Below are 20,030 nucleotides of genomic sequence, written 5' to 3'. Positions count from 1 at the left end.
TTGTTGGAGCCTTGGATAAAAAGAACTAGCCCAGTGTTCAGAAGTCAGAGGTCAGAGGAGAAAAGGAGAGAGAAAAAACATTTCCAACTAATGAGAAAAATGTATCTAAGATTTCACTTCTAGGAACAACTATGCTTCTCCTGACCAATTAATTTGTATATAGTTTGTGAGCATAGTTAATTGCATAGCATAGGTTTTCCTGTTTATTTCCTGCTAGGAAGTTCAAAGGCAAACTTGCAGTGCAGTTCTAGTGTGTAGATATGGTGAGAATTTTGTGTCCCTATCTTACCCTTGACCTCTTTTTATTTTCCTACCTTATTTTTTTGCACTTATTTTCTAGGTTATTAAAAAAATTAGTGTAAAATTTGTGACTTGCCTTAAATTCTTCTTTGGAAAAAGGTATTGTATAAACTGACAAACAGGCAAATAAAATCTTGGTGTGACAAATTTTGTAAAGACATCAAATACATTCACACCTTAGATTGACAACAACAGCAACAACTATTTGGAAAAGAGCTGTGATGGAATAAAAATTTTAAGCTTGTAATTAAATCTTTGACATCATTCAAGACAATGATTGGGATCTTAAAAATTCTTAAATACTAGGGGCCCAGTGCATGAATTCGTGCACCCTGAAAGGAGCTGTGGGCTGCGAGGCTGCAGTGGGCACAGGGGTGGGTCTTGGCCCATCCTCCTTGCCCCCGCCTGGCCCCTCCCGCCATGGCCCCGGTCTCGTGTCTGCTGGCAGACCTGCTCCTGCTGCCGCCACTCCCACACACTGACAGTGCTGGAGTAGTGTTCCTGCCCCTAGGGATGCCCCCTGAGGGATCCCCTTGCACCCGCTGATGGCGTGGAGTGATTGGGGCCGACACCAGCAGCAGGTGCAAGCGGGGCCGACGCCGTCAGTGGGTAGAAGCAGTAGCTGCTGCCCCGATTGCCCCTCAGGAGCAGGGGCAGGTGAAGAAGCCCTCAGGGGTGATTGGGGCCAGCAGCTGCCATTCACACCCACTGACGGTGCTGAGCAATCAGGGCTGGTGCCAGGCGCCAGCAGCAGGTGTGAATGGCGTCTCCGGTGTCAGCAGCAGGTGTGAGCTGGGCTGGCATTGGCAGCAAGTGCGAGCGCCTGGCGGCACCGCGGCATGCAGAAGCAAAGAATTTTTAGTAACTACCCCGCCTTGGTCTGGCGCCCCTGCTTACCTGCTTCACCATCCCACCACAGCTGATGCCTGCCATGTTCCATGCTCTGCCACCTGCTGCCAATGCCCACCATGTTCGCGTGCGCCCCCTCGTGGTCAGCGCACATCATAGCGACTGGTTGTTCGGTTGTTCAGTTGTTCTGCTGTTTGGTCTATTTGAATATTAGGGTTTTATATAGATAGATAGATATAGATAGATATAGATAGATAGATAGATGAGTCTTGTGTAACTTACCATATAAAATAAAATGCAATCTCAAAAATGAAAGTCTCAAACTCAAATGCCTGGGAGAGCCAGGAAGGTAAAGTAAGTAAAAGAACGAACTAATAGAGGCTGGTAGAAATAGTAAGTACTCAAGAGCACCTGTCCCCCTTTGTACATCTAAATATGACACTTAACTAAGCATTTGTAAACCCATTAGTTACTAGTTTACAACTTCTGAATCATCTCCCTGCCCCAATTTTATAAATGTGACCAAAGTAAAACACTCTAAAAGTCCTCATAAAACATGGGGAAGTCCTAGGCCAAGAAGCTAAACTTTCTTTCCCTTTCTTTTTCAGGTTATTGGTTGCCTAGTTATAAGTTAAAGTCTTCTTGGGCAACAGGCCTGCATCTCTCTGTCTTGTTTGGTCACGTGGAATGTCTTTTGGTGCTACTGGACCACAATGCTACAATCAACTGTAGACCCAATGGGAAAACTCCTCTTCATGTGGCTTGTGAAATGGCCAACTTGGATTGTGTTAAGATCCTTTGTGACCATGGAGCAAAGCTCAATAGCTACTCCTTAAGTGGACACACAGCTTTGCACTTTTGTACAACTCCAAGCTCCATTCTGTGTGCCAAGCAATTGGTTTGGAGAGGTAAGCCTTTCTGGGTGGCTGACATTGTCATCTATTTGCACATTCATGGGTTTGAAACTTGGTGATCCTGTCTTATCTCAGACAATGTAGTAGGTATATTCATATATTAAGCGTAAGTCAGGGGCCCCTAAAAATAGATAGATAGATAGATAGATAGATAGATAGATAGACAGACAGATAATGTTACGTTGGTGCAGGCCATTCAGTGATGCTCTCATTGGAATCATGTTTTGTTTTTTTGTTTTTTTAACTGTTGGAGGCTTATCAACTTACACAAGTATTTATTTAGCTCCTATGATGTATCAGGTAATGTGCTAAGTAAGTGAAAAAGAAAAAATAGTTTCTGCCTTTAAGGAGCTTATATTCTAGTAGGTGCGATAAATGTTATAAAAATAAATTCATAAATATAAAATTATCAATTGGGAAAAGAGCAAAACAGACACTATGAAAGAGAATGTCATGCAGGAACTATTACAAAATGTTTAAGACTTTTCTAAAGATATGATATGTAAACTGAACCTTTATAATGGGAAATAGCTAGCCATTAAAAGGAAATGGATCCAAAAAGAAGAGTCTAGGTCTGGAAAATAGTATGTGTAAAGTTATTAGGAGAGCAAAAAACTTGGAATATTCAATAAATGTAAGAAGGCCAGTGAAGCCAGAGTATCATGTTTATGGGGTTAGGGTGGGAGGACAAGAGCGTAAAATGCAGTGTCACAAGATGACACTGGATGTGTTAGACCACATATGACCTGCTAGAGGCCAAGGTATGGGGATTAGAAATGGAGCCATTGAAGAGTTTTAAGCAATAAAATGACATGGTTTAATTTTCACTTAAATTCATCATTCTGTAGTTATGTAGAAATTAGAGGCCCAGTGCATGAATTCATGCATGGGTGGGGTCCCTCGGGGTGGCCTGTGGGGATCAGGCTGAAACCCACAGTCCAATGCAGCCTGCAGCTCCTACCTGCCACTTTTGCTCATTCTGACCCCACTGTGCCTGCAGCAGGCTCATGCCCAATCAGTCCCCTCTCGAGGGGAGTGGCCTGCGGGATCAGGCTGAAACCAGCTCTCTGACATCCCCTGAGGGATCCCGGATTGTGAGAGGGCACAGGCCAGGCCAAGGGATCCCACCCGTGCACGATTGGGGCCAGGGAGGGACCACAGGAGGGCTCCAGGGCTTGTCCGGCCCCATCTTGCCCAGTCCCAATTGGCCAGACCCCAGCAGCAAGCTAACCTACCAGTCGGATCATCTGGCCCCTGTAGTCAGTGCACGTCATAGCGAGCAATTTAGTGGCCTTAGCTTATCATTAGCATATTACACTTTGATTGGTTGAACGGTCAACCAGGCAACTGGACGACCAGACACTTAGCATATTAGGCTTTTATTATATAGGATAGGGTTGGAGGAGGCCGAGAATGGATGCCAGGAGATGATCAGAGAAGCTATTGCAATAGTGTAGTTGAGAAAAGCAAACTTGGATAGGAAGATTAGAAGATGGGTTTGCAATATGTTTTACATGCAGAATTGATGTGATTTGGAGATGGATTAGAAATGAGTTGGGGGTGATCAGTGAAGGGAAAGGAAGCTGTGAAAGTAACTATGATTCTAGCTTCAGAAATTGGGTGGATAGCGATGTTATTTCCTTAAAATGGGGAAACTTGAGGAATAAGCACGTATACGGGGAAAATCTTTATATCAGGTATTTTTTTTAAGTCAAGTTTACATGAGCATATTTTCCATACAGTAAAATTCACTATTTTTAAGAAACATATAGTAGTGAAAACATCACCACAATCATCTCAAAAAATCCCCTGATGCCCTTTGTAGTTAATCACCTCACTCTTACCCCATCTCCAGTGACCAGTGATCTGTTTTCTGTTTCTATAGTTTTGTCTTTTTCAGAATGTCATATAAATTAAGTTATACAATATGTAGCCTTTTGAGTTCTGTTTCTCCCAGTTAGCATAATGTATCTGAGATTCATCCAGGTGGTTGCACTGACCAGTAAATTAGACCTTTTATTGCTGAGTAGAATTTCTGGTGTAAATATAACACAGTTTATTCATAAGAAGGACATTTTTATTGCTTCTAGTTTTGGGCAATTTTTATTTTATTTTAATGTTTTTATTGATTTCAGAGAGAGGAAGGGAGAGGGAGAAAGAGATAGAAACATCAACTAGAGAGAATCATTGATCAGCTGCCTCCTACACGCCCCCTACTGGGGATGGAGCATACAACCTGGGCATGTGTCCTGACCTGGAATCGAACCATAACCTCCTTGTTCATGGGTCGATGTTCAACCATTGAACCACACCAGCTGGGCAGTTTTTTTTTTTTATAATATATTTTATTGATTTTTTACAGAGAGGAAGGGAGAGGGATAGAAAGCTAGAAACATCGATGAGAGAGAAACATCCATCAGCCGCCTCCTCACACCCCCTACTGGGGATGTGCCCGCAACCAAGGCGCATGCCCCGGACCTGAATGGAACCCGGGACCCCTCAGTCCGCAGGCCGACGCTCTACCCACTGAGCCAAACCGGTTTCAGCAGCAGCAGCTGGGCAGTTTTAAGCAATTTTGAAAAAATGCTGACATAAACATTTGCATACAGGTTCTTATGTGGACATGTTTTCATTTCCTTGGGCAAGTACCTAGAAGTGGGATGATGGATCATATGGTAAATTTATAAGAAAGTGCCAAACTGTTTTCTAAAGAGTCTTACTATTTTTCATCCCCACCAGCAATGTATAAGAGTTCCAGTTGCTCTTCATTCTTGCCAGAACTTGGTAATGTCAGATTTAAAAAAACTTTATTTTAGTCATTCTAATAGGTATATAATAGTATGTCATTATGATTTTAGTTTGAATTTCACTAATGACTAAAACTATTGAATATGTTTTCATGTATGTATTTACCAGGTACATATTCACTTTGGTGAAATGTCTATTCATATCTGTAGCTCCTTTTTAAAAAAATGGTTATTTATTTTCTTATTATTGATTTATGAGAGTTATTTACATATTTTGGATACTAGCCCTTCATTAGATATGTGGTTTGCAAATATTTAAGCTCATTTTTTGACTTTTCATTTTCTTACCAGTGTCTTTAAAAGAACAAAATTATTTAATTTTGATAAATTCAGTTGATCATTTTACCTTTTATGGTTTGTGCTTTTTGTGTTCTAGCTAAGAAATCTTTCACTAATCTAAATAAATATTTTTCTTCTATTTTTTTCTTCTTAAAGTTTTAAAATTTCAGGTTTTACTTCTAGGTCTTTGATTCATTCATCTTGAGTTATTATTATTATTATTATTATTATTATTTGTATATGGTTTAAGGTAAGGGTTGAGAGTCTTTTTTTTTATAGATGTCCAATTGTTTTGACACATCATTTGTTGAAAAGTCAATTCTTTCACCATTGAATTTGCCTTTTATCTTTATGAAAAATCAATTGTCCCTGGCCGGGTAGCTCAGTTGGTTAGAGCATCCTCCGGATACACCATTGTTGCAGGTTTGATCCTTGATCAAGACACATATGAGAATCAACCAATGAATGCATGGATAGGTGGAACAACAAATTAATGTTTGTCTCTTTCTTCCCCGCCCCCTCAAGTCAATCAATAAAATTTAAAAAAAAATTAATTGGTCAAATATGTATGGTTCTATATATGTATGTATATATGTATGGTTTGATATACAAAATAGATATACAAACTTTAACGGAGATAGCTCAATTTTGAAACTGAAATATATTTTAATAAACACTGCCTTTATTATTATTCAAACTATATATATAATGTTTTCTGGATAATGCTCCACTGACTTGATTGCTGTAGATTTATACTAATTCTCAAAATCACTTCTAATCTAGGAATGACTCCTCCCAGATTAATTTTGAACATGAGAAGTTTCAGATCTCTTTGACATCAAAGTGACTAAGTAAAAAATGCACTTGACATAAAAATATGGATTTCAGAAAAGAGCTCTGGACTAAGGCTGTCAGTGTAGAAATTGTTGGCCTATAGACTATAGTTGAAGCTAAAGAAATCAATGAAATCACCTAGATAAATACTGTAGAGCAGGCGTCCTCAAACTACGGCCCGCGGGCCACATGCGGGTGTTTTTGCCGTTTTGTTTTTTTACTTTAAAATAAGATATGTGCAGTGTGCAGAGGAATTTGTTCATAGTTGTTGTTTTTTTAAACTATAGTCCGGCCCTCCAACGGTCTGAGGGACAGTGAACTGGCCCCCTGTTTAAAAAGTTTGAGGACCCCTGCTGTAGAGAGTGAAAAGAGAACCTAGGACCAAACCCTGATAAATTCTTACATTTAAATGTTATGGAATGGAGAGAAGCCAAGAAATGAGCGTAAAGGGGATTGGTAAATAAAACTGGAGAAAGCCCAAGAATATTTTGGCATCACAGAGACTAATAAAGAGGCAGTTCAAGAAGGAGAGAGTGGTCAGCGTACTGATAACTACTTAGAGGTTTAATTAGATGTTCATTAAATTAAGTGACAGTTATCACTGACAAAAATAGTTTTAATGAAATGGTGGGTATTAAAGCCAGATTAGAATGATATAAGGTGTAAATGGGAGGTTAGAAACTAGAGATGGCATATGTTAATAATTGTTACAAGAAGCTTGGCTGCAAAAGTGAGCATAAGAATAGAATGATTGCCCTGGCCAGTGTGTGGCTCAGTTGGTGGGAGTGTTGTCCAATACACCAAAAAGTGGCAGGTTCAATTCCTGGTTAGGGCACATACCCAGTCTGTATAGGTTTGATTCCCAGTCGGGGTGCATGTGGGAAGCAACCAATCAAAGTTTCTCTCTCACATTCATGTTTCTCCCTCTCTTTCTCTCGCCCCTTTCTCTCTTTCTCATTTTTAAAAAAATCTTTATTGTTGAGATTATTATAGATGTCCCTCTTTCTCCCCCCATTGCCCCCTTCCACCCCGTTCCTGCCCCACCCCAGGCTCTCGCCACCCAATTATCTGTGTCCATAGGTAATGCATATATGCATTTAAGATCTTTGTTTAATCTCTTCCCAACCCCACCCCACTCTCCTTCCCTCTGAGAATTGTCAGTCTGTTCCATTTCCATGCCTCTGATACTATTTTATTCACCAGTTTATTCTGTTCATTATATTTCTTATTCATTTATTTTTAGATTAAATTGTTGATAGATATGTATTTGTTGCCATTTTGTTGCTCATATTTTTTTATCTTTTTCTTCTTCTTCCTCTTCTTAAAGAATACCCTTCAATATTTCATATAATACTGGTTTGCTGGTGATGAACTCCTTTAGCTTTTTCTTGTATGTGAAGCTCTTTATCTGACCTTCAATTCTAAATGATAGCTTTACTTGGTTAGAGTAATCTTGTTTGTAGATTCTTGCTATTCATCACTTTGAATATTTCTTGCCACTCCCTTCTGCCCTGCATAGTTTCTGTTGAGAAATCAGCTGACAATCATATGGGCATTCCTTCGTAGGTAACTAACTGCTTTTCTCTTGCTGCTTTTAAGATTCTCTTTGTCTTTAGCCCTTGGCATTTTAATTATTATGTGTCTTGGTATGGTCCTCTTTGGGTTCCTCTTATTTGGTATTCTCTGTGCTTCCTGGACTTGTAAGTCTATTTCTTTCACCAGGTAGGGAAGTTTTCTGTCATTATTTCTTCAAATAGGTTTTCAATACCTTGCTCTCTCTTTTTCTGGCACCCCCATAATGCAAATGTTGGTACCCTTGAAGTTGTCCCAGAGGCTCCTTATACTATCTTCATATTTTTGGAATATTTTTTCTCTTTGCTCTTCTTGTTGGGTGTTTTTTGCCTCCTCATATTTCAAATCATTGATTTGATTCTCAGAATCCTCTACTCTACTGTTGAATCCCTGTGTATTATTCTTTATTTCAGTCAGTGTATGCTTAATTTCCTACTGGTCCTTTTCCAATTTTTTGGAGGTTTCTAGAAGATTATTGAATAACCTTATAACTGTTGTTCTGAACTGTATATCCAGTAGTTTGCTTTCTTCCATTTCTTTCATTTGTGACATGTTTCTTTGTTTCCACATTTTGGCTGCTTCCCTATGTTTGTTTCTATGTATTGGGTAGACCTGCTATGTCTCTTTGAGTTGGTAGAGTGGCATTGTGTAGTAGGTGTTCTATAGGGCCCAGTGGCTCAGCCTTCCCAGTCACCTGAGCTGAGAGCTCTAGATGTACCCCTTTGTGGGCTGTGAGCACAGTCTTGTTGTAGTTGAGAATTGATTGCTATTGGTGTCACTGGGAGGAATTGACGTCTAGACCAGCTGCAACTACAGTGGAAGAGCTGCTGTGCAGGAGACACCCCTATGGAGCAGAACTTGCTTCAGTGGGGCTTTGGCGCTCACTGAGTCTGCCCCTTGCGTGTGTCACTTATGGATGTGAAGAGTTGTAATCTGATATGGTCTGACACTGACCACTGGTACACTGGCTCTTGGATCTCCAGCGAGGTGCAAAGTCAGCCACTGCCTGGGGCCACTCAGCAGGAGCTACAGAGAGATCTGCTGATTCCTCCTCTTTGTATCAGGTTTGGAAGTGCCTAGATGAGGCCCAGCTGTCAAGCAAGTCAGGCTGGTGCTGGTGCCGGGTCTTGGGCCTTTTATTGATAGGTTTGGGGCTACCTGACCAAGCTGAAGCTTGTTTGAGATTTTAGCCTGAACAAGGACAGAGCATTCATTTGCAAAAGCTGCTGCACACAGCTTGAGTGAGGTTGTAAATTGGATGAGGTGGAGTCTTAGGGAATCATAAGGGCAGAGCAAACAGAAATGGCTGCCAGTCAGCCCTGCGACCAGGGAAGTCCCAGCATAGGAACAATGATCCCTGCAAGCACCTCCATATGGGAGAAAGCCGTCCCCGAGTTCCTGCCCTGATGCCAGACATTCCAGTTCCTCCTCGTATGTGTCTGTGTTCCCCAAAGCCTCGCCCTGGTGCTGGAGCTCAGAGGAAGCAGGACTTTGTAAGTTCAGTTCATGGTGCCTGCCTTTTAAGAGGAACAGCTGGGTCTCCAGCAGCCTCTGTGTCACTGAGCCACAATCTGCACTGGTTTTTATAGTCCATAATTCTTACTACCCATAGGGACTTCTTTTCCCAGCTCTGGGACCCTGGGCTGGGGGGCTGGTGTGGGGCAGGGACCCCTGCTCCTCTGGGCAGCCTCTGCAGAGACAATCTCCCTCCCAATTAAGAAGGGGGCATACGTGAGTGCCAGCCCAGACTGTTTCACACCTCTGCACATCCTACCAGTCTCAGTGTGCTTTCTTCTTTACTTCTCTAGTTGGAGGACTCCCATTCAGCCAGCTTTCCAGTGGTTCTGGATGATGCTTGTTCTGTATTTTAGTTGTGATTTTGATGTGGTTGTGGGAGGTGGTGAGTACAGGAGTTTACCTAGGCCACCATCATCAAATCTCCCCCTTTCTCTCTCTTAAAAAAAAAAAAAAAAAAGAAAGAATAGCATGATTGCTGAAGGGGGTTAGGGAGTCACAGGATAGTATTACCTACAGTTGGAGTGTGTCACTTATAGATGAGAAGAGTTGTAATCTGATATGGTCTGACACTGACCACTGGTACACTGACTCTTGGATCTCCAGCGAGGTGCAAAGTCAGCCACTGCCTGGGGCCACTCAGCAGGAGCTACAGAGAGATCTGCTGATTCCTCCTCTTTGTATCGGGTTTGGAAGTGCCTAGATGAGGCCCAGCTGTCAAGCAAGTCAGGCTGGTGCTGGTGCCGGGTCTATACGATGTTTGTATACTGAATGGAATGATTTATAGAAAGAAAACTGTTGAAGATGCATTAGATAGGATAACTGAAAGGTCCAAATTTTAGAGAAGTTGAGACAGGATAAAATCCAGAGACCATAAGACATATCCTCAATTTTAACAGATGGGCTGAAGTACAAGATTGCTTTAAATGCCAGAGGCATTCATAGATTTGGTTGTAGTATGATGACAGTTAATATCTGATGGTTTTTCCCTCTGAATAATGTATGAAGCCAAGTCATCAGCCAAAAATGAGAGCATAAAGGGTGAACATTTTGATGAGAGAGGGGAAACTATGGAAAAGTCATGGGGAAATGATGGGAGAACTATTAAAGGGTTCCATGGCCTTCTCAACCTGTGAGAAGTAAGGAGAAAACAATCAGCCCAGCTTGTGCTCCTTCTTGCCCGCCCTGGGCGGAAGGGCCTAGTGCAGAGACACCTGCAGAATGGTAGGTGTCATCAGTGGGAGCTTATCCACCTGACTGCATGTGGCCATCACCTCCTTTCACATTTAGTTTCAATTTAGATTTTAATTAATGAACTTAAACGTTTAAGCTTTTTATTTTTAGATGGTTAATAAATTATATATTTGTTTAATTCTTGACTTTTATATCAATGCCTTTGTCAACCACTGGCTGACAGAAAGCTGCCATCCCTGTCACTCCTCAGAGGTGTTACCACACACCTTTCTAGGAGGACACAGTTATTTCCCACCTCCTTTACCCCTGTCCACGGAGAGAGACTACCCAGAGATTGGAAGGATTAGGCTGATAACAAGGAGAAACAGTGGAAATCCATTCAAGATACACTTACTCTTTAGAGCCATGGCACCAAAGGCCAAAGCCATAATGAAAAGAAAGATAAATTAGATGAAGCAAAAATATTCAATGTCTGTGTGGCAAACAGATCTTAAAATTAAAAGGCCATTATAAAATGGGAAAAATATTTGAGACTACATGACAGAGAGGGGGAGAGAGAGAGAGAGAGATGTAAGAGAGACACATGGATTAGTTGCCTCCTCCCCGCCCCCCCTCCCCACCCCACCCCCCACCCCCCGCCAACTGGGGCTGGGAATTGAACCTGCAACCCAGTTACCTGCCCTTAACTGGGAATTGAACACGAGACCTTTCAATGTGTGGGCTGGTGCTCTAATCACTAAGCAACACTGTTGGAGAGTGGGAATTTTTGAGCATGCTTCCAGAGAGGCCGTGGACTATGCCCAGATAGAGATGTCAGTGCTGACACCAGGCCAGGCCTTGAGATATGGTCTCATGGCCCCTTCCCAGCACGTAGCCTTCTTTCATAGAACACTGTCAGCTTTCTGAAGAACAGGATGACCCTGTGAATAACATGGTCGTCATTGGCATGATCCTGACGTTGCTTGGGAAAAACTGTTTTGTCTTGGGTTACTTGTTCTGTAAAAACCGGATGTGGTTAATGTGCTTAAAAGCGGTCCTACACAAAGGGTCGCTGCTGCTCTCTGGTCTCCTGGCGTGGAGAATGGCAGAGCAGTCGCCGGGTCTCCTGGCCACCCGGCTAATAAAGGCTCCCTAAATTTTAATTTGGTCTGGGCTCCAGTGGTCATTCACTCGCATCCGCTCCACAACAACACCAGCCAGGGCAATATACAAAGAAAAGTATTAAAACTTGAAGGAGGTTAACAACTAAGAGAAATTTTTAAAGAAAGAAAGAGCAAAAGGACCAAGAACAGGAAAACATATTTCAGGGGGAAAAATGACAAATAAAGATAACAATGATCACCTACATTGGTAATCAGTAAAATGTCAATTAAAATAACAATTTATTGTTGTTTATTGTGTTAACAAAGATACAAAAGATTATAACTCGTATGATGACTAACTTATTAGGAAGTGCTTTCATATACTCTTAATGGAGTGTAAATGCACAGCTGTGGGGTGGGGGGCAATATCTAAAGCTTAAAACCTTCTTTCACTCAAAGTTCACTTCAGGGATGAGATACTAATTTGAGACCCTTTGGTTCAGGGCTTTCAATTGTGACTGTAGAGCCTCAAATTCAGGCTGTGGATTATTACCAAACCAGGTTATACATTGAGTCAAAGAGATAACTGATGAGAAAGCAAGACATTTATCACGTAACAGAATTGTGCTAGGTCACATGATCTATATAGTACACTAGAAGTGGAGACATTTTCCTAATTCTATAATAGTCTTCAAAATAATGTAGTTATAGTGTATTTTATTATATATTTTTGCATTAGAAGGTTTGATTGGTTAAAGTATACATTTAAATATACCACAATTTAAAAGTAGGTATATTGGCATTTATTATTTTAAAATATATTTTGTCTCAAAAAATTGTCTGATTTCTTTTGCCCTTGAAAAGTCATTTAAAAAACTAAAAAATATTTGAATAGCTAATAGAAGAATTTTGAGCTGTATTACCTCCACAGCATACAGACATTAAAATGATATTGTCCAGGAATATTCACTGACATGGAAATATTTTTTTAAAGAAGTTTATAGGAGAATATGAACTGAATAAACTCATTTTTTAAAATTTATATATGATTATGCATACTGAAAAATAGTATCCAAAGTATCACAGTCAAACTTGATACCATAGCTAATGGTTAGCTGTAGCAAAGCAACATGAAAAAGGAAATGTTATTTCAGATCCTTATTCCTAGGATAATATACGTGTGTTTTGAGAGTGGTACCTGGCAAATATTTTTTTAAAATGTGAATAAGATAATCAGGGAAATTTTTACCCATTTTATGAACAGATAAATAGAGAAAGGGGGAAGGTCAATGCTTGGAGCCGAGTCTGCTGGTCTGGAAACTCTAGATGACTGTGAGCATCTTGTATCCTTTCTTTTGTATTTTATGTCTTCGGCCCCTTGGACAGGCCTCGGTATATTGGGAGTACTCAATAAACGGTCCCTCACTGATCTCGGAATGGCTCCAGGAGCCCTGAGTACATGGATGGGAATGAATGCCATCTAATACACGGAAACTGTTATTTCATGGTTAATGAAATGCTGCCGTTGGTCAGTTTTACCCTCTCAGTCTCCAGGGAGAGAGCTGAAGGATGGAGTTTCTCTCTCTTGGATTATGTGGTAGGCACTTTGAGGAGAAGTCCCATACATCACTTCGTGGCCGGACAGAGAGAGTTGAAACAGCCTACAGACAAGAAAAATAAGTCAGGCTAACATTAAACTCAGGACCAGAGAAGTCCATTAGCGGAAAAACCAATGCCATGGCAACTGAAAACCAATGTAATTTCATTTGCTATTTAATGGCCTCTTTATGGAAAAGTGCTCTTTGTGGAAAAGGCTAATTGAGGCCAAAAAATTGCCTGCAATTTTCTCTTAAAGGACTTCTCTCTCTCTTTTTTTTTTTCAATGTTGCAGAGCCTGCTTTGTCCCCATGCTGTATTTTTGTCTGCTAATTTTCTGTTGGCCTTTCTACTTAATGCTCCCCATCTCCTGGCCTTTGTTTCCTTTGGTATTAGTATAATAGTGTTCACCGGTTGAGAGGGCTTATTTACCTCAATGAAAATGTCCTCTCCCTGAATCCTGCATTTTCCTCCCAATAAAGAGAGTCAGGTCAGGTTTAGCTGGCTGAAAAGCAGCATATTATTTCTACCTATTTCCTTTCGCCAGAGGAAAATAAAAGCTGCTTGCTTTACTCTGCAGGAAGCAAATCCTGACAGTGGGAGGAAAATCTGGTCCTGCAGGAGAGCCATAAAAATTCAAATGTTTCTTGGTGGAACATGAGGGCAATGTAAAAGAGACCGTGCCTTCTCAAAGACTGTCCCTGCTTCTTGGTGTGACAGTGACACAAGTTACCAGCATGTTAGGAAAGTCTCTAGTTAATGGTGACGACAGAGTAAGGCAAGATGTCACTGGACTTCTCTGTTAGTAAAAAAATGGATATGCTGGCTTGACAGACACCTGTCTCACCACCCATCACCTTCCATCTTCACTTACGTTATCCCTCGTAATAGCACATGTCTGACCACCATACTCATTTACACACAACTTGGGAGATTTTTTGCCCCATATGCTCTATTGTTAGTATCACCTGTACAATAGAAATTTAATATTGTCTTCAAATTGATATTACTTACTAAGTTTAATTTTAAAGAAAACTTTATATCATTATACAAATTAATTTATCACTGTAAAAATGATGACAAAATCCTTTGCCGTACATAGAAGGTAATAGTAACAGTAAATAATGAGTAAATTCTTGACTTCCATTGGCCAAAACCCTCGTCTTTTGGATGGCAAAGAGTGATCCTAAAAAGCCTTGTCTTCTGGTCGCTGATGCTTCTAGAAGCACTGTCTCCAATCATTCTGCTGTGAATGAGTGAACTTGCAGTTTATTTGAAGGCCACCTCTTTTTTTTTTCTTCTTTTTTTTTTACATGTAACACTTTATACTGTATAATGCTAGAGGCCTGGTGCACGAAATTTCATGCACGGGGAGAGGGGGTGTCCCTCAGCCCAGCCTGCCCCCTCTCACAGTCTGGGACCCCTTGCTCCTTACTGCCTGCCTGCAGCAGAGGCAAAAGAGGCTCCTGCCACCCAGCCGTGAGCCCGGCTTCTGGCTGAGTGGCATTCCCCCTGTGGGAGCACACTGACCACCAGGGGGCAGCTTCTGCACTGAGCATCTGCCCCCTGGTGGTCAGTGCTCATCATAGCAACCGGTCATTCTGCTGTTTGGTCGATTGGCATATTAGGATTTTATTATATAGGATACAGTCCATATTGAATTTTCCCCACTGGTCCCAATACTGTCATTTACATCTATTTTTTTTCCCCATCCAGGATCCTATCCTAGATCACACACAGTCGTATCTCCTTAGCCAACTTTAATTCCACCCAGTTCTCCAGTCTTTTTCTTTCTTCCATGGCATTGATATTCTAGTAGTCCAGCCAGTTGTTTTCCAAAATGTCCTTTAATTTGTATTTACCTGATTGTTTTCTCATTACTACATTCAAGTTAAATATTCTTGGCAGGAGTACCACCAAGGTGCTATTTCTAAAGATTTAATTTTCTTGAATTTAGTAGCTTAATTTAAGATGTGTATTGACATTAAGCATTGTGTAATAGATTTTGTGGAATAAAGTACCTTTTCAATTTCTAGATTCAGTTCCTTCTGCAGTTCAGGGAAATTTTTTGTATTTTATCATTAACTGTAGTAGTCTCCATTAGATCACCTGTGTCTGTCTGTCATATCTATTAACTCTTTCTAATTGTGTTGTCATTGGTGTTTTTCTTCTGCATACACTGTAATACACCCAGTCAGGCAGCAGGTACCCCTGCCTGGTAAAGAATGTTCCACATAAAATCACAGCACACTTTGAGAACCACTGCCTTAAGCAATGCTTTGTGAAGTTGATGGTCTACTTAATGGTGACATTTTAGAAGCATCTCCTTTAGAATCAGAAGTGAAACTAGTTTGCTGCTCTCACCATATTTCCTGGGCTCTGTCCTGGAGGTCCTAGCCAACCCAAAGAGAAATAAAATATATGAAGACGGGAAAGCAGGAGGTAACACTGCCATTATTTCACACACTTTCTTTGTCTACATAAAAAACAACAACCATGAAACTCTAAGGTTAAATGGTTAGAATTTATAATTGAGTTTAGCAGAGGTACTGCATTTGAGATCAATATACAAAAATTGATTGCATTTTTACATACCAGAAACAAGCAGCGAGAAATTATAATGCAAGGAAAGATAGATTTATAATACCACACAAACTTAAGGGGCCCAGAAAATATATTCAACAAAAGGGTGGGAAAAATACAAAAATTGATTAGAAGACATTAAGAAGATACTACATTCGAGGTTTATTATGAAAAATGCAGTTCTTGATTACTCCCTCCTCAGAGGCAATCACTTTCACTTATTTTAGCTGATGAGTTCGATATTTATCTCCATATTGCTAAATAAATACCATTTTTCTATGCATAAAATTGAAAAGAATAGCAACAAAAGCAGTTTTCTGATGATCTATTGATTCATCATAATAGAAGGTGAGGATCTGGCTTCTCTTCCTTCCCCCCATCCCCTAACCCTACCTGCCCCCATACAGGAACCTTTCCTGCCCTCCATTCTCACAATGGAGTTATAACTATGTGGTTTGTACTAAACTAGGATGCCTTTTCCTTCTTTTTACAACATTTTGTTTTTCCCTACAGTTAATTGTCTTTTTTTTTTTTTTTTGCTTTAGGCTTTAGTTTTCTATGTATAATCACTCTTGTAATCCCCAACCTTTTCCCAGTAGTTTTAATCTTTTCTGAAAATATTTAATTCAACAGTTATTTTGTCAGTTTGTTTTCTTGCGAAAGTTCCTCTGGAGCCTTCAGATCTGCTCCAACCACTTTCATCCGGGAAACTCCATCCCCGTCCGGTCCACCTGGAGACTCCCTGGGCTTCCCTGCCGTGTTGCGATTCCTGTTTCCTGGATCCAGGGTCCTCTTGTCTCTTGCTTTGTTGCCTATTTGGGTTGTGTGCATCCTCTTTCTGAGAAAATGTGCAAGAGAGTACACGTGCTCCAGAAGGCATTGATTCTCCCCTGATTTGGCATAGAATTCTGGATTGATAATCATTTTCCTTTAGAATGATGAAGGCATTCCTCCACTGCCTGCCAGTTTTTAGTACTGTCGCTAAAAAATCAGAAGCCATTTCATTTCTTCATCCTCTCTAAGTGACCTATTATCTTACCCAGAGGCGAGGAATGGTTTTGTGTGTGTGTGTGTGTGTGTGTGTGTGTGTGTGTGTAATTTGCATTTTGTCTTTGATGTTCTGAAAATTCAATGATGATGTGCCTTGATGCATTTATTTGCATCCATTGTACTGGATCCTATGAACCCCCCAAATTTGCACGTCAGTTCTAGTAAATGCTCCTGGATTACAGGGTGGGGCAAATGTAGGCTTATAGTTGTGAGTATTTGAAACACAGAGTTTATTCTTATATTATTATTAATTAATTATTATATTACTTGCCATACGAACAACTGTAAACCTACTTTTGCCCCACCCTGTATTTACTGCATGATTTCTGTTTTCTGTATGCTCTCTTCCTTGCATTGCTATTATTTAGATATTAAACCCCTGTACTGTTGCTCTAATGCCTTAGATTGTCTCTTCAGTTTTTATTTTTTTTTATTATTTTTATGCTTTACTTTCTGGGAGATTTACTCCAGATTGTTTTTCTCTGTTTTTCATTGTCTCTGTCTATCTTCTAAATCTATCTTTAGATGTTTTATTAATTCTTGGTGGTCTGCTGATATTTAAGGCTGAGTGACTAAAAGCTGATTTGGAAGTTAGGTGTAAGGGTGGGGTTAGCTCTACCTTGGGGGATGTGGTTGTACCTTTTATCTGATAAATCCCTGACTTAGTAACCTTAGATCTTCTTTAAAAGCTGGTAAGAAAACCCTACCAGGCTTCTCCCTGAAGGGCCAAGCCCTGATTCCAGTATTCTAGGTGACATGTTGGGGCAGGGAATGGGAATGCAAATGTAGTGTAAATGCTTTCTAGAATGCTCTACCCTCTCTTGACTGAACTTTTATTCCTATTTAAAGCCTTAGTTCAGACATCAATTTCAAAGATCATTTTCCCGAATTCCCTTAAACCAAGGTGGTTTCCTATGTTATTCTGTAGTCTGTAGCATGTTGTACATTTCCTTTGTGGCACGTAACACTTTATTTGTTTAACTCTTTGACTACTTTTCTCCCTCACTTAACTATTCATCTCATTAGAGCAGAGTTTGCTCCTCATAGTCCAGTGCATAGTACATATGGGTTGTTGATTTTTGAATTTTTATTGAATGTTCAATTAGGAATATAAGCATGGAACAGACTTTGGAACCTCAGAAGGAAGGCAGTGGAGGGTGGATGGGTGAGAAGAGATCAACCAAAGAACTTGTATGCATATATACATAACCCATGGACACAGACAATAGGGTCGTGAAGGCCTGGGGTGGGGGCAAGCTAGAAGAGGTCAGTGGGGGCGGGGGAGGGACATATGTAATACTTTCAACAATAAAGATTAAAAAAAAAGAATAAATGCTAGAGCTAGGGAAGAGTGTGTGGTTGAACCAGAGCAACACCATCACTGGAAAAATGACTCTGAGTTTATGGTTTACTGCACCCATTGCTTCTTTTCTGCTAGGAAGAAAGTATGTCAGGAAAGAGGGAGACATCAGAAGTGTCGAATACTACTGAGAAACCCAGTAAGTTGAGAGTTAAAAAGTTTCCATTGGATTTAGTGGCATAAGAGGACTTGGAGATTGTAGCCATCAGTTGTGTGATGGTTACAGAAGTCAGAAGGGGAGGGACGGCTAACTAAAAAGAGGTTGTCTATGAGGGTGAACAAGTAGTGTTTGTGAAGAGGAAGCAATAGGGTAGACAAAGAGGGAAATGCAGTTTAAAAAATGTCTCACTTTTAATGACAAAAACCTGAGCATTAAAAAAAAAAAGTGGCAAAATCCACTAATGGAACAGACATTGAAGTCAGAAAGGAAGGCTGATTTATGGTGTGAGGATTCTGAGAAATTTGGGAAATTAGATCTAGAACCAAGTAGAGGAATTGGCTCTGGAGAGATCACTTGTCCTGGTGTAGCTGGAGGCAAAAAAAAAAAAAAAAAAAAAAAGGAGAGGGCAGGAGTTAATGTGTGCGGTGGTAAGGCTTTAAGGAAATTTCCGTAGGAAATGTATAGTCTACGTAAAGTAAGATGTGAGGAGGTCTGAGAGTGAAGAAAGAGGAAGAAGGGTTAAAAGATTGAGGAGTGAAAAAGGTTTGAGATAATTATTATTGACAGGGAGGGGATAAGTTAAACAGAGAAATAATGGGTTGCTGAGCAGTCTTGAAGACCCAGTTGAGTTTTTATGTGTGACTTTATGGCGGTACCAGTCTTGCACACATGGCACATCACCTGTAGAGTAATTTTTGCCATACATCTCTCAGCTGCATAGAACCAGGTAGGTGCTATGAAAAGTGGGAGGTAGTGGAAGGTCTGGGCAAAAGAGTTTTTGAAATGATGGAATATGGAACTTAGCTGGATAGATAGGGAAGGAGAGTAGTACATCTAATGGACAACGAGAACACAGAGGGGTTCTAATGAAACCAAGATGTGAAGATGCAGTATGGGCAGAGAATCGAATGTGGAAATTTGTAATTTCTGGAGACTGACCAAGTGAAGTTAGTGTTTCAGTCCTGGTATGACTGTGGGTGGGAGTCACCAGGTCAGAGAGGAGGCAAAAGTCACTGGAGAAAACAAGATCCAGACATTGAGAGACCTGGACATTGGGACTTAAGGTCATCTAGAATTTGTGCGGAGAGACATAATGTGCCAAAATCTTCAGGAACTGATGGGGAGATAAATGTATTCAGGAAGGAGGGCAGGTGGTACAGATGAAAAAGTAAAGCCCCAAAGAAGCAAGGATGTTCTTTTTCTTTTCTTTTCAACAGAATTAGGGAGTAATTGGAGGCAGCAACGGGGAGTCAGATATATGAAAAAGAACACCCAGCTATATACCTCAGGCCAGAGTTAAGCATCCTGCATCCGTTCTTTGAGCTTGGAACAGGGCAAAGCTAGTTTGGTTGCCATAGTGACGAACACCCTGTCTCTGGGCTCATTAATCCTGTGTTCCAAACTAAGCACTTAGCGATAGCTTCTGAATAAATGCAACAAAGCTCTGCATACTGAAAAGGGCATATTCATGTTAAGCAGGGAAAAAGGTTTTCAATTTCATTCATTAAACTTGAGTAAATAATTTAATATATTTGTGCGTCAGTCCTCTAGCTAATGAATAAGGATAAATGCTTAATGGAAAATTTAGCCTAATAAAGTTAACAGCATTGGCTTTCTATACAAAGGAAATTGATGTTGCTGATATATATGCATATGAAGGGGAAAATGAAAAGGAAAATAATGTATGTTAAGCATCTAGGATGTGGAATGTCAGGTACTTTGAAATAAAATGTTTCATTTAATCCTCGCAACAACCATGTGAGGCACATATTATTCTCTTAATTTTATAGATGAGGAGTCAGAACTCAGAGGAAGTTCAATAAGGCCCTCATTCACACAGCTGGTGGGATGCAAGCAGGCCCTATTCTGTATGGTTTGCGTCCATGATGGTCCTACTGTGCCTTGCTGAATATTGTATACTTCTTATCCTTCTGG

The 20,030-nt window shown here is 40.5% G+C and overlaps 1 protein-coding gene across 1 annotated transcript in view; it reads left to right on the top strand.

Moving 5' to 3' along the window:
- The window catches only part of ASB4 (ankyrin repeat and SOCS box containing 4), a 56,314-nt gene that overhangs the window by 9,191 nt on the left and 27,093 nt on the right, over positions 1 to 20,030 (top strand). The window contains exon 2 of the mRNA XM_008148881.3: positions 1,758 to 2,057. Coding sequence (XP_008147103.1) covers positions 1,758 to 2,057 — 300 coding nt within the window. The remainder of the gene's footprint in view (positions 1 to 1,757; positions 2,058 to 20,030) is intronic.

This window comes from Eptesicus fuscus, chromosome 14, assembly GCF_027574615.1.
Source record: "Eptesicus fuscus isolate TK198812 chromosome 14, DD_ASM_mEF_20220401, whole genome shotgun sequence".
Lineage (NCBI taxonomy): Eukaryota > Metazoa > Chordata > Mammalia > Chiroptera > Vespertilionidae > Eptesicus > Eptesicus fuscus.
This window is presented reverse-complemented; position numbering and strand designations above follow the sequence as displayed.